The sequence below is a fragment of the Montipora foliosa genome, chromosome 2, assembly GCF_036669935.1.
Source record: "Montipora foliosa isolate CH-2021 chromosome 2, ASM3666993v2, whole genome shotgun sequence".
In the NCBI taxonomy this organism is placed as follows: Eukaryota; Metazoa; Cnidaria; class Anthozoa; order Scleractinia; family Acroporidae; genus Montipora; species Montipora foliosa.
Genome location: NC_090870.1, coordinates 54,779,390 through 54,791,042, shown reverse-complemented (window position 1 = coordinate 54,791,042; position 11,653 = coordinate 54,779,390). Strand labels below are relative to the sequence as shown.

The 11,653-nt window shown below is 38.8% G+C and overlaps 1 protein-coding gene across 1 annotated transcript; it reads right to left on the bottom strand.

Moving 5' to 3' along the window:
- Nucleotides 1-996: 996 nt before the first annotated feature.
- Nucleotides 997-9,228, bottom strand: LOC137993585 (uncharacterized). Its single transcript, XM_068839528.1, has 4 exons — nucleotides 8,945-9,228; nucleotides 6,502-6,838; nucleotides 3,361-3,996; nucleotides 997-1,915 (listed from the first exon to the last, which is right to left on the bottom strand). Exons 1-4 carry the CDS (start codon nucleotides 9,056-9,058, stop codon nucleotides 1,419-1,421), a joined length of 1,584 nt encoding a protein of 527 aa, XP_068695629.1. The 5' UTR covers nucleotides 9,059-9,228; the 3' UTR covers nucleotides 997-1,418.
- Between the last annotated feature and the right edge of the window lie 2,425 nt (nucleotides 9,229-11,653).

The window sequence follows — 11,653 nt, the reverse complement described above, 5'->3', positions numbered from 1 at the left end:
CGCGTTACACGTTTCAACCCTTATGGGTTTCTGGTATAGGTTTAATTGTTCACACAGTGAAAACAAAGAGAAAGTCGAGCTTCAAAGTTACTGTGCCTTTTTAAATTAATGTGAGGACTGTGAATTTCAACGTCAACCAGTTGTTTAGTCTTAACGATGATCTGTCAAAGGAATTAAAATTCGCATCGAGATCATTAATCCGCTGAAAGAGACAGTGCAGGCGTTAAGCGAGTTGGGGATGGGGAGATTATGTCTCGGCATTCGCGGCTGCACACACTTAGTGCTGTGGATGAATACCTGTGCGGAGGAGAAAGTCCAATCATCTATTGCAGCGACAGTAAAAGAACCGTTAAAACTGTAAAAAAGGACAGTCTAAGACAATAACGGACAATCAGCTCATTACAGCACTGTTAGAAACTCGTGATATTGCGCTTAATTGATTGACGATGGTTTGGTAGTCATTCATGCGTTGTAATCTTGGTCGTGCATTTACCGTCAAATTAATTTGCTTTAGAAAGAATGTCTATAGATTTCTAGGGGAAGGCGATAATTAGGTTAACCGTTTTTCAAAACGGGACCCGCGCTTGCTCCCTCGGATCGTATATCACATCCAAGAAGACTAAAAGGTCAAACTATTGCGCCCCTATTCCTAGGAGCCTTTTATGGGTATTATATTTCAAGTCCCTGACCGCTGGTCGCGTTGGTTGGTCCGTTCAGATGAGATTTCCAAAACACGACCTCCCGCAAGAAAGTTCAGTGCTTTTCAGCAGAACCATAGGCCACCCAAACGTTTAATTCGAATGCACTGTCAACCTAACGATTTGTAGGGTTTCTGTGGGAAACATGAAATACCGAAAAAATCGGCTAAGCTTAGTTAAAAGCGAGAAAAAAAAAAAAACGTAATTATACCTCACCTTGTGTGTTTGTGTCGATTTTTAAGGCTCGAATTATTCGTTTGGGTGACCTGTGGTAGAACCAAGGCAGACAGTCTGCATCTTTTTGCGATTGTTATCAAATTAACATTTTATTGGTTAAGTTGGTTATTGGTTATGATTCAATATACAACGTTATTTAACGCCAACAAGTCATGGAAAGTTGATGGCAACTAGCCAGTGTTTAACTAGAGTATTTGACATATTGCGTTGGGCTAACAGCCAGTCGATGTATCATTAGCGTAACATAAAATGCGATAAAATTCACATTCTTGCACTAGAAATTCTTTCGACTGTCACTTTGGCCTGCTCTACGCCAGGAGAAATTAAAGAAAGAGCCGTGAAATAACAGGTTTATGACGGTCGTTCATGATTCTGGTTTTTGGCTTCGAGAAAACTATAAAGTGAGATTTGTACAATAGCTAATTGAAAGAGTGATGCTTCCTTAAACAGAAGCAGCATCCATCTCGAGGGCAAGGCCGAGTATTACTGGCTGAGAATACGGCTTTCCAAAAGTTCGTTAACTGGAGTGCGGCTTTTACTGACAAGCCAGATTTCATTGTGTCGTTTGATTAGCTTGCGAGGGTCGTCGTAGCCGGCAGTATAAAACATATTGGTGTAGAAATCATCCTCCAGGTTATGCTTTTTCAGTGATGCTACAAGCTCCTTGTAATACCTGGCGACCTTCGTTATGTCCGAGAAACCGCCATACTCTTTCACGTAGGCACAGAACGGTTCGACATCTGTTAACATAACATTATCTGCAGAAGGGGCAGGTGCGTCCTCTTGGTGCTTAAAGGGGATGAAGAAGCTCATCGTGTAGTTCTTCTCGACAAACTGAGAGCCGGATCCAGACTGGAGGGGTTGCATCTTCATCGTTACAGGAACGGTCATGTCAATCTTCATTTGTTCTGCGTTACTGCCTTGTATGTAACTGAAAAGACGCCAGAACGCTGTCCTACCGGCAGCCTTGGGATACATATCTATGAGATTGAGAAAAAAATCAAACATAAACCTAAGGCCCACAATCCTTCTTAGTAGAATTTAAATCTATAACCTAGAACATATGGGGTAAACTGATTTCCCTTTAAGGTTACTGCTAACCTTTTCGATCTCGAATTTTGCAAAATGTTTAAAAGCTACCATAAGATAGCTCATTACGTTTGTTTTCTTGTAAAAAAGAAATTATTAGAAAATGTTTTTTTTTTCTTGCGGAGTTATTACAAGTTTTGTGTTTTTCGTGACTTAAACTCAGTTTGACGCGGAAATACATCCGGGTATCTTCACTTTATCGCTTGTTGAGTTCGTCATTTATTTGTAATCGATGCCGTTGTGTTAAAGGGATATATCATCCTTACTAGGCCATGAAACGCATGAAACAAGGAGAGAAGTCGAAACGGGGAAGTTCTCCCTGGGTTGAAAAGTATGAACAAGACCGGGTCTAAAAAAAAGAAAGATTCCATCGAGGAAACGGAGAAAACTCAGCTCGTTACTAGCGAGAAGGGCTAAGTCCTCAATCAGGTATAACTAATCTATAGCTAATGATACAGCGCTGAATGTCAGGGGGCCTAATTACCTCGATTTTCATTAGTCGGCGGCATCATAGCGGCATGACTGCATTCACACCCGCATTGACAAGGTGTGAAAACGCGTAAAATCTTTTCAGCTAGAAAACTCGGAGTTAATTTTTCAAGGAATAGCTCCTCTTCAAATGAATTGATAGGGTATGTAGATTTGAGGGATTTTTTCAAAATTTGGGCAAAATGATCGTCGGATATTGGTCCACGTAATTGGGTCGGGCTTATAAATGATTAGAAATATTTTTACTTTGACGCGTCTCTGCGTGTCGCGAAACGGAAAATTTTACATTGGTCAACTTCAAAGTTTATTTTCTCAGAAACCAATTGGAAGATCCTAAAAGCCCGACACATAATACAGTACAGTTTGTTTGGTTGTGCGTGATAATGCGAAGGCGGGTAATTCAGCAAAGTGAACATGTATGGTTTTGTGTTTGAAGCTTCGCGCACGCTAAAGAAACCCTTAATAAACAAAAATGTGCATATATTCGGATTCTTCATTTTATTACCTTTTCGGTGATCTATAGTTAGCTGTAGTTTTACCGAAAATAACGCGCTTACGAAAGATTTCCCGGAAGGCACCCCAAAAAGGTTAGCAGTATCCTTAAACTCATTCCGCTCCAAACCATGTTAAAAATAATTTGTCTGTTGTCTGTTGTTAGATTGCCCTCCCCCCTCCCTGAACAAGAACGTTGAGATATTTTTCCCACAATTGCTTGTAAATTCGCCGTTCTCGACAAGAGTCTACACAACGCTGCTCGCTTCATGCTAGCGTTAAAGTGTAATGCAATTGGAACGCTCATTTTGGGAAATAAACTAATCATAAGACTAGAACTTTTGATTTAACTTACTTGTTACACTCGTAGACACCCACTTATAAGACATGGGATAGCAACGTAGCTTGAAGTCGGTAGCATTAAGGTCCTCCTCGTAGAAAGATGGACAATCGTGGCCATCACAGAATTCTGGAGCCTTTTCAACCGCGAGTGGCTCATCAACGGATATGATTGGCGTTGACTTCGTGGGGGATTCTAGAATAGACCTATTTTCGGATTTGGGCTTGTGGTTGATGCTGACGATCCAAATTTCATTGTGACGTTTCCAGAACTTCATGAGAGAGTCGTAACCTGCAGAATAAATACCATCAAAGCTGATATCATCGCCGCGGCCATCTTCCTTAAGGGCTTCTACAAGTGTCTGGTAATTCTCTCGAACTTTCGACAAACTTGAATAGCCACCGTACACTTTCACGTAGGCGCAAAATGGTTCGGTTATTTCCAGCTTGACATTTCTATCAGTTGGTGTGGGTGCGTCTAGCTGGTGTTCAAATGGAATGAAGAAGCTCATGGTTTGATATGACATCGATTGGGATCGAAGTTTTATTTGCATAGCAACGGGAACCGTCATGTCCATTTTCATTCCGGCCATATTGCTGCCGTTGATGTATTTGAAAAGGCGCATGAAGGACTCTCGTTTGCTGCTGGTACCTGGAAGAGAAGCGAGAATGTATAATCGTATATTTGGACAACTTGTATATTGGGGTTAACCCGTTTACGACGTTTATGCATATAATCGATTTTCGTCACATATCCGCTAAAATCAAATCGAAATGTTGAACTTATTATACACGAATATTGTTACGGAAATGCACGTGACCAAAGCGGTTAAACAGGAGTATGTACAAACAAAACCGCGCAGTGTTCAAGTTTACTGTTGTGCTTGAAGCAAAGTTTGCAGGATCTGTACAGATCGAGAGATATATTTTGAAAATGGCCAAAACAAAAAGAAACTTTTTCGAATTTGCATTTTTTTCTTAACCTGTCTACTAGGCTTTGCATTTGACATGGGCAATGTGTTCAATTAAACTGATCCTTATGTTGTAAGATATACCAGACAGTTCTTTTAACAATTATGCTTTTTTTCATCGCAATTAAAAAAATTGAAATATAAAAAATAAAGGGCACGCGAACGAAACTACATCCCACACAAGTGGGCATGGACCCTTGTTTGTACTAAATGTTCGAGTCTAATTTATTCAGAGCGGTTTTCAAATGAGTGTCGTAAAACCAAAACCAAAGTAATTACTTTGGCCAATCAAAAAGGACGGAGACACTCCATTAAACCAATCAAAACGCAAAGTAATTACACGTAACCGACACAAAGCCCCGGGAAAATGTGCACGCGGAGCTACGATTGCTTTTGGTTTCACTTCTGATTGGTTGAAAAAGTGGCGCGAGAACTTTGAACCAATCACTGAGTGAAGTAATGCAAAACCAAAGTAATTATCTAATTACTTTCGACACTCAATTGAAAACCACTCAATTTTTTTATTTATTACAATTTAATTATGGCATGCAAAAAAAAACAGAGGCCAAGGGATGAAATGCAAAAGAGTCAAAGACCCCATATTAAAGCAGATTAAATATTATAACAATAAGAACACTTAAAACTGTACTAAGCCATAAAAAAACCTTTTAGCTAAAGCTTTATAAGAACGAAGGAAAGTAGAAGGGAGTTCCACGTTCCCACAGCTCTTGTACGCCAATGCCGAGTATATTTTCTTTTTTTCGGTCGAGGCCATCTTCAGTTCACTAACGAGTGCTACAGCTTACACCTATTATTAAGACTAAATTAGAACAAGACTAAATTAGACTAAATTAAACTTACACCAAGACTAAATTTCTTGTGCTCTTGACTGGGCGGCAGAACCAGATATACTTATGCGCGAAAAAAAAAATAACAGGCAACCATCTGAACCAACCAGGAGAGGCCATGTCACGGTTAAATCCGTCACATAGGATCGTTAGCTTAAATCTTCATGAGAAAGAATATGTTACATCGCAAAAAAAAAATATTTATTTTGTTATATTTTTATATGTATTTTTCGAACTGGTCCCCATTGACGACAAAAATGGTCAGGGGTTTTACACAGAGTAAAATCTATATGTGCCACTCTATAGAAGGAAATGTACTAAAGAGGAACTCTTAATATGGAATTCTCTTTCAAATAAAACCGGAAGAGGCCAGTAAGGCACTTGGGTGAATACAATCTGTTTGCAAGAGTTGAGGTTTTCAGATTCTACCGATATTCTCCATGGGGATAAAGTTGTCTGTGATGGCCGGGTTTCGAAAGGGTTATTTCTTTTTTCACAAATATTTGGCATTCAAAATGGTCGCCTAACATTTATGGGAAGCTGCGCACATAGTTTGCTGAGATTTTTGTAAAAAGTTCTCAGTTCCAGTTATAATGTCTGAAAGGAAGATTTCATTGCCTAGAATTTTCTTGTGCTTCAATCATTCAACACGAACTTTGGTAAGCTCAAATTCTTATAGCTACATTACTCCTTAAATCATGTAGATTCATATACAAGAAACTTAGAAATGTCCTGTAAAATGAATACCTTTACATAAAAAACAAGACAATTTCTTCATCTTGGCCGACTTTTTGCAAGACTGAATATTCAAGAGTAATCTGTTTTATCATATCCTGCCTTTCTTTTCTCGTTTTGTTGTACAGAATGTTGTTATACAGTGTTCAGTCGCGAAGTTTTTATAGGCATTGGCGGGTGTTGACACTACACAAAATTGCACGACACATGACCCCTGGCAATCTCTTTCTTTATGACAATGAATTCTTTACCGGATAAATTACGTTCAACGAAAATTCTTAAGGAATTTAAGAAGGCTGTGAGAGAACTACATCTGTAATGTACAGATTTATATGATTCATTGTAATAATTTTTAGAGTTAGGATCGTTTATTTATTGATATAGTTAGAATGTTAGTTATTAATTGATCATGTATATATACATATACAATTTTTATTTATTTATTTATTTATTTATTTATTTGTTTCACTTTTCTCGGCATATCAGCATGTATTTTCTAGTGGCCTAATCAGCCTCATCAACCCAAGTTGAAATAAAGTTCCTTACTTACTTAATGAAATACAGCTTCCAGTCATTTACATGTATCTATCATTGGAAACTTACCATCACATCGAGTAGTCACCCATTTGTAGGATTTTGGATAGCATCGAAGTTTGTAGTCGCTAGTCTTGTTTAGCTCCTCTTCGTAAAAGAGCGGGCATTCATATTTGCCGCAGAATTTCGGGGATTTATTTGACGACTCAGAAGCTTCAAGTTGCTTTGGAATGAGTTGCTGCAGAAACTTGGATGGATTGAAATTGCCGGCAAAAACCTGACCAATCTTTTGAACAGCTGAACCAAGGTCAAATTTCCTTATGGGCACTTTTTTAGAGAAAAGATCCAAAAGCCCAGCGTCCACAGTCACCAGGCAGACCACAAGAAATACAGGGACTAACCTCATCTATGAAATAAAGAAAGAACACAAATTGTTAAGTATTTGTTCTGCAAAATTGTAATAATACGATCTGGCACAACAAATCTTCTATTGCGTTTGTGGGTGTGGGTGACTGTCAAGTTTACATACATAAGCTGTGGTCACACTGCGCTCTTTTGCCCTGGGTAAATTTGACTTGTTGACAGTTTTACCTAGGGAAACTTAAATTTAGAAGAGTGACCGATACTTCCCCAGGTAAATTATCCAGGGAAAATGTTTTCCATCGAAGCTTGAATTCATCAAGAGAACAATAGAATTTCTCTTGACAGTTACCCTACATGTTTTGAAGGGGTAAACTTGAAATCCCAAGGTATTTAGCCAATAGATGCTCGTCGGCAAACGCGCTGATGAAAGATTTGATTTCATCGCGTCACGTTGTACTTGAAACGAAATGCAAGTCTTTTGTCGCGTGCGTGTGCGTGTGTCAAAGGAAGAAGATGGCGTGGTTTAGATCGAACGTTTAAGTATAAATCGTTTCGTTTCATTTGAAAAATGAATCGAAGAAAAATGGATAAGCGAAAGAAAACTGACGAACGAGAAACTCTGATTGAATTGCTGCAGGATCAACAAGCAATGATGATGAAAGCAGAGGATCGAGATCGCTTGGCAATGCAGGAACATGAAGTTTGAAATGGAAGCCGAAAAGAGGCACCAAGATTTCACTCTCGCTGCTTTAAAGGAGCTCGAAATTTTAACAAGAAAGACTGAAATTTAATCCCCTCAATCCCTTGTAAATACCTGGATGTGATTTTCTTCACTGTGACCTTTTCATTTAGGGAAAATGAGATAAATTTACCTCGGGTATACTCAGGTAAATTTTCCTTAGGTAAATCGATTTTCTATCGGGCAAAAGTGGGTAGTGTGACCTCAACTATAGTTTCCGTTATATCTCGGCTATCAACGATTAATTCCCGCACAGCTCAGCTTCCTGCCTTTGGTCGGCACCCCGTCCAAAGCGAGTGCAAAGGCTTTGCCCCTGGCTTAGAGTTGGAAAATAGAGAGAATATCCGAATCATAGCCGTCGGGGACACCCTGGAGCTTCCCCCAAAACGTATTTAGGTTCAAATTTAATCCTCTCTGCCATCACCCCCTTTATACGAAGCGTTTGTGTATGAAAATAGTTTTTTTGCAATTGAAATGACTGCAGATGTTGTTATTACAGATAAGAATTTGAACCTTTATATTGTTATTCTACATCAATTGAAACTTACTTGCACGCAACAAAAAGGGGATTTGCTTTTTTGATTACGTAATGCAGTCTAGTGTATTTCAATGGGCAAGTCGATCATAGTAACACCTATTAGCAGATGACATTTCTGACTTTCTTGATCGCTCGCGAAGAACATTTGCCATAAGATTTAGTTCTCGCAAGGCTTGTTATTGGTAATGATGCACAGGAAGAAAAATCCGGATCGACCACACCTAATGTACATTCTCTCAGAAAGTACGGCAAATCTACTTTAAATCACGTTTTACCTTCCAGTCAACGAAAATCTCTTACACTGATCGATAAAATAGCCTTATTTCTATTTTTGTTTAATGCGATCCTCATGTAACAAGAATGAAATTGACGTGGCGCAACTTCTGGTCAAAAGGACGTGTTACGTAATAAAATTCTACTTAATTTGGTCAATTCTTCAAGAAAAGTTTAATCGATTGTAAGAAATGACAATTTGGAATTTTTGTGATAAGAAACCTTCAGTCTTTCTATACCAGAAATAACCCACGCTTTAAAAGAAAAAAAACTGATTATCCTTAAGTAAAAGTGCTAAATTGGACAATTGTGAATAACGAGGATTGGAAAATACCCAAGACTTTAAAAATACTGTAGAACTGATCAAAGTTATTTTCCATAGGGTTCTAAAGTAAAGGAAAGTTCGACAAATAGACTGATTTTAAGATTGGGAGTACTGTAGTTATCGATTTCTCTGCACCGTATGTCAACGGATTGGATTTTTAGTAAAAACCTATTGTATTTACAAAAGCAACTCAGTCCTTTATCAGTTATTTGATAATGACTTCCTAAGTTTGTTTTTTGCATTTTAAACTAATATTAAGAGGTAGGTTACTTACCTTGACGCAGTTGTTATGGATGGAATCGTTACACGAGTCTTTATATTCAGCAGGCACTGCAAACGATTGTAGACGAAAAACACCGGCCTTTATAATGCATCTCCACGTGATCATGTATGCGGACGTTGATCAGGGAGCGATGACTTTGCTGTTTTGGCCTCGTTTCAAATGACACATTCACGTGCAGGAAACAATGATCATGAAAATACAAGTGAGGCTTGATACACGCACTTCGTAACAAGGCCAAAACAACAAGTCTCTTATTATAGCATGTACATCTGGCGGTTATGTTGTTGCGTGCGGAACGCGCGAAGCTAAGCCGAGAGACGGCCTGGGACGGTAGCGGGGGTTCTTCGTTACCCCCACCCCAGCATTCTCAGGCCGCTCGAAATCTCTCGCGCCCCACAACAACAGAGCCACAGGTAAAGGGAAAAGTTCCACTTCTGGTGCCGTCACAAATACAATTTGCCAAACATTCTGTTCTAGGGTGAATTAATTTTACAGCAAATCCACGTCAAAACACCAACTTTTCGCTTTCCTTTGAGGGTTTTATCTCGGAGTATTCCTCTTTCCGGGGTTAGAGCAGCTTATACTTGCTTAATGACATGGCCCGACTTAATTAATTCAATTTTCAAGTCACTTTTAAAAGTTTCAATTATAAAATTGTGTTTTTGTAGCATCTCAAGTCTGCTAAAAACGGCATCGTCATATAAAGGGTAACGAAACACGTGTTAGCATGTTTATACACCAGCTTTATTTAGACCACAGGAGCCGACGACGATTGTTCTTTAGTAGGCTATGAGAGACAAATCCGACGATAAGGTAGGGCATTTGAACACCATTTTGGCCCGAGGGGGCGTGAATTTGAACGATCTAATCTTTAAAAGTTCAAGTTGAAGTTTCGAGTTGATCGGCGCAAAAGCGGATAGCTCTACGTACGGACACTTTTTTCAATTTCCCATTTTACTTCCTGGTCAAACTCTGTATTTACACATTCCCGTAAATGTACACTCTCTGGTGAGCGGGCGCGGACACTGATGAAAATGACAATTGGATTTCTCTTTTGTTTACTCTCTCTTAAGCGGACACCCCAATTACAATAATTGACTCTTGGCAATGAAAGTTGTCTTTAAATTACTTCTGCGGAACAGGCACTGGAATTTGTTGGCCATTTTCTAACTAGCAAGAAACGAGCCGCCAGCCCAGGCAATTACCAAGGTCAACAGTCTCTTAGTAGGCATGAGATTAAAGTCTCTATTGGCAAGGAGGCAGTCAACCATTACGGACTATTTCTCCAAACTGTCATAGGACCAAGCAAACCTTCTCGCTAGCCACGATAGTCAGCGAAATTGAGTATGAATATCGAAATTCAATTATTTTGTCGTTCACTAGAGGTACGATCGCAAACAAGGATGCAAGCAAAGCTCTCAAATGACAAGTCTGCAAGCAAAGGTATAGCAAGGACAAAATAATTGAAGAGAAATGCCTAGTTTATCTGACAGATGTCAAACTTAATATATATTGATGAAACTGAATGAAATTAAATATGAGTATCGAAATTCAATTATTTTGTCGTTCACTAGAGTCACAAACAAGGATGCATGCAAAGCTCAGAAATAACAAATCTGCAATCAATTTTATAACAAGGACAAAATAATTTTTAAAACATGTATAGCAAAAGCACGTGAAAATATGTTTAGCGTTGAAAAAAGGATATTAGTCTCTGGAAACAAACAAAACGCTATTATCTTTGCATGAAAACATCTATTTTAATGTGAGTGTTTGAGGCCGACCTTACTAAAACATGAAAAAATAGTCGGTCGAGAACGTTATTACATGTGTTCATTTAATAATTTGGACACAAGCTGTGCGGAGTTGTGACGCGTGACTGTTTTACAATCGAAATTCTTCTAATGTCCACAATTTATTCGTTTAATACTCATTTCTATTCCAGGATAAATGAGATAAATGACATTTAGAAAGTCGCTGTGATCCAAGATAGTTCCCTAGTTAGTTCGGTTAAAAGTTGTTCCATACAAAAAAAATTGTTCTCTTTTAGCGGAATGTCTGCCATTCTCCTTTCCACGCCCTCCTTGATCCTTTAAAACATCTGGTATACCTACTGAGTATAGTGTCCATTATTACTGGGTTGCAAACCCAGTCGGAAAGTAGGTAGATTTCCGTTTTTTATTTTTTTAGTATTTTTTCCGTGTCGGTAAAAGTCTTGCCTGTCACTCCCCTGGTAAGTGGTGTCTTTGTTCATAGAGCCTTCTGCGTAGGATCGAGAGGGTAGTGGAACTGCGTAGATTTCTCTGGTGGACACAGTAGAATCATTAACTTAGCCTGCAATGGCGTCGAAAGTCATGTAACGCGAATGGCGTTTTAGTGGATTCTTAAACAAAATATACCCTTATGGAGCTCAATAATGGAAAGTCAGTTGGATACTCAAAAGCGACGAGTACTGGACTTCGACAACAATCTATCGCCCGTCGAGACGAAATCAAAGTGAGCATTATTTACCTGAAGTACATGGTAATTTGACACAATTGAGTTTCTTGTCTTCACGCACGCAATGAAATAGGAAGAGATTTTCGCCTCTAAGAGCAAATATGGAAAAGGATTCTGGAAAAGGATTCTGTGGTATTTTCTGCCTTTGTGAATTATAATATCATGTTGTGTATTGAATTTTCGAGCTTAAGGTTGAAATGT

Bases quoted from the DNA above. Each gene is read 5' to 3' on its own strand.
- LOC137993585 (XM_068839528.1), bottom strand. From the start codon at position 9,058: ATGATCACGTGGAGATGCATTATAAAGGCCGGTGTTTTTCGTCTACAA. The intron at 3,997-6,501 runs GTAAGTTTCCAA...CTTCTCTTCCAG, and splicing joins GGTGACTACTCGATGTGATG to GTACCAGCAGCAAACGAGAG. The intron at 1,916-3,360 runs GTAAGTTAAATC...TCAATCTCATAG, and splicing joins GGTGTCTACGAGTGTAACAA to ATATGTATCCCAAGGCTGCC.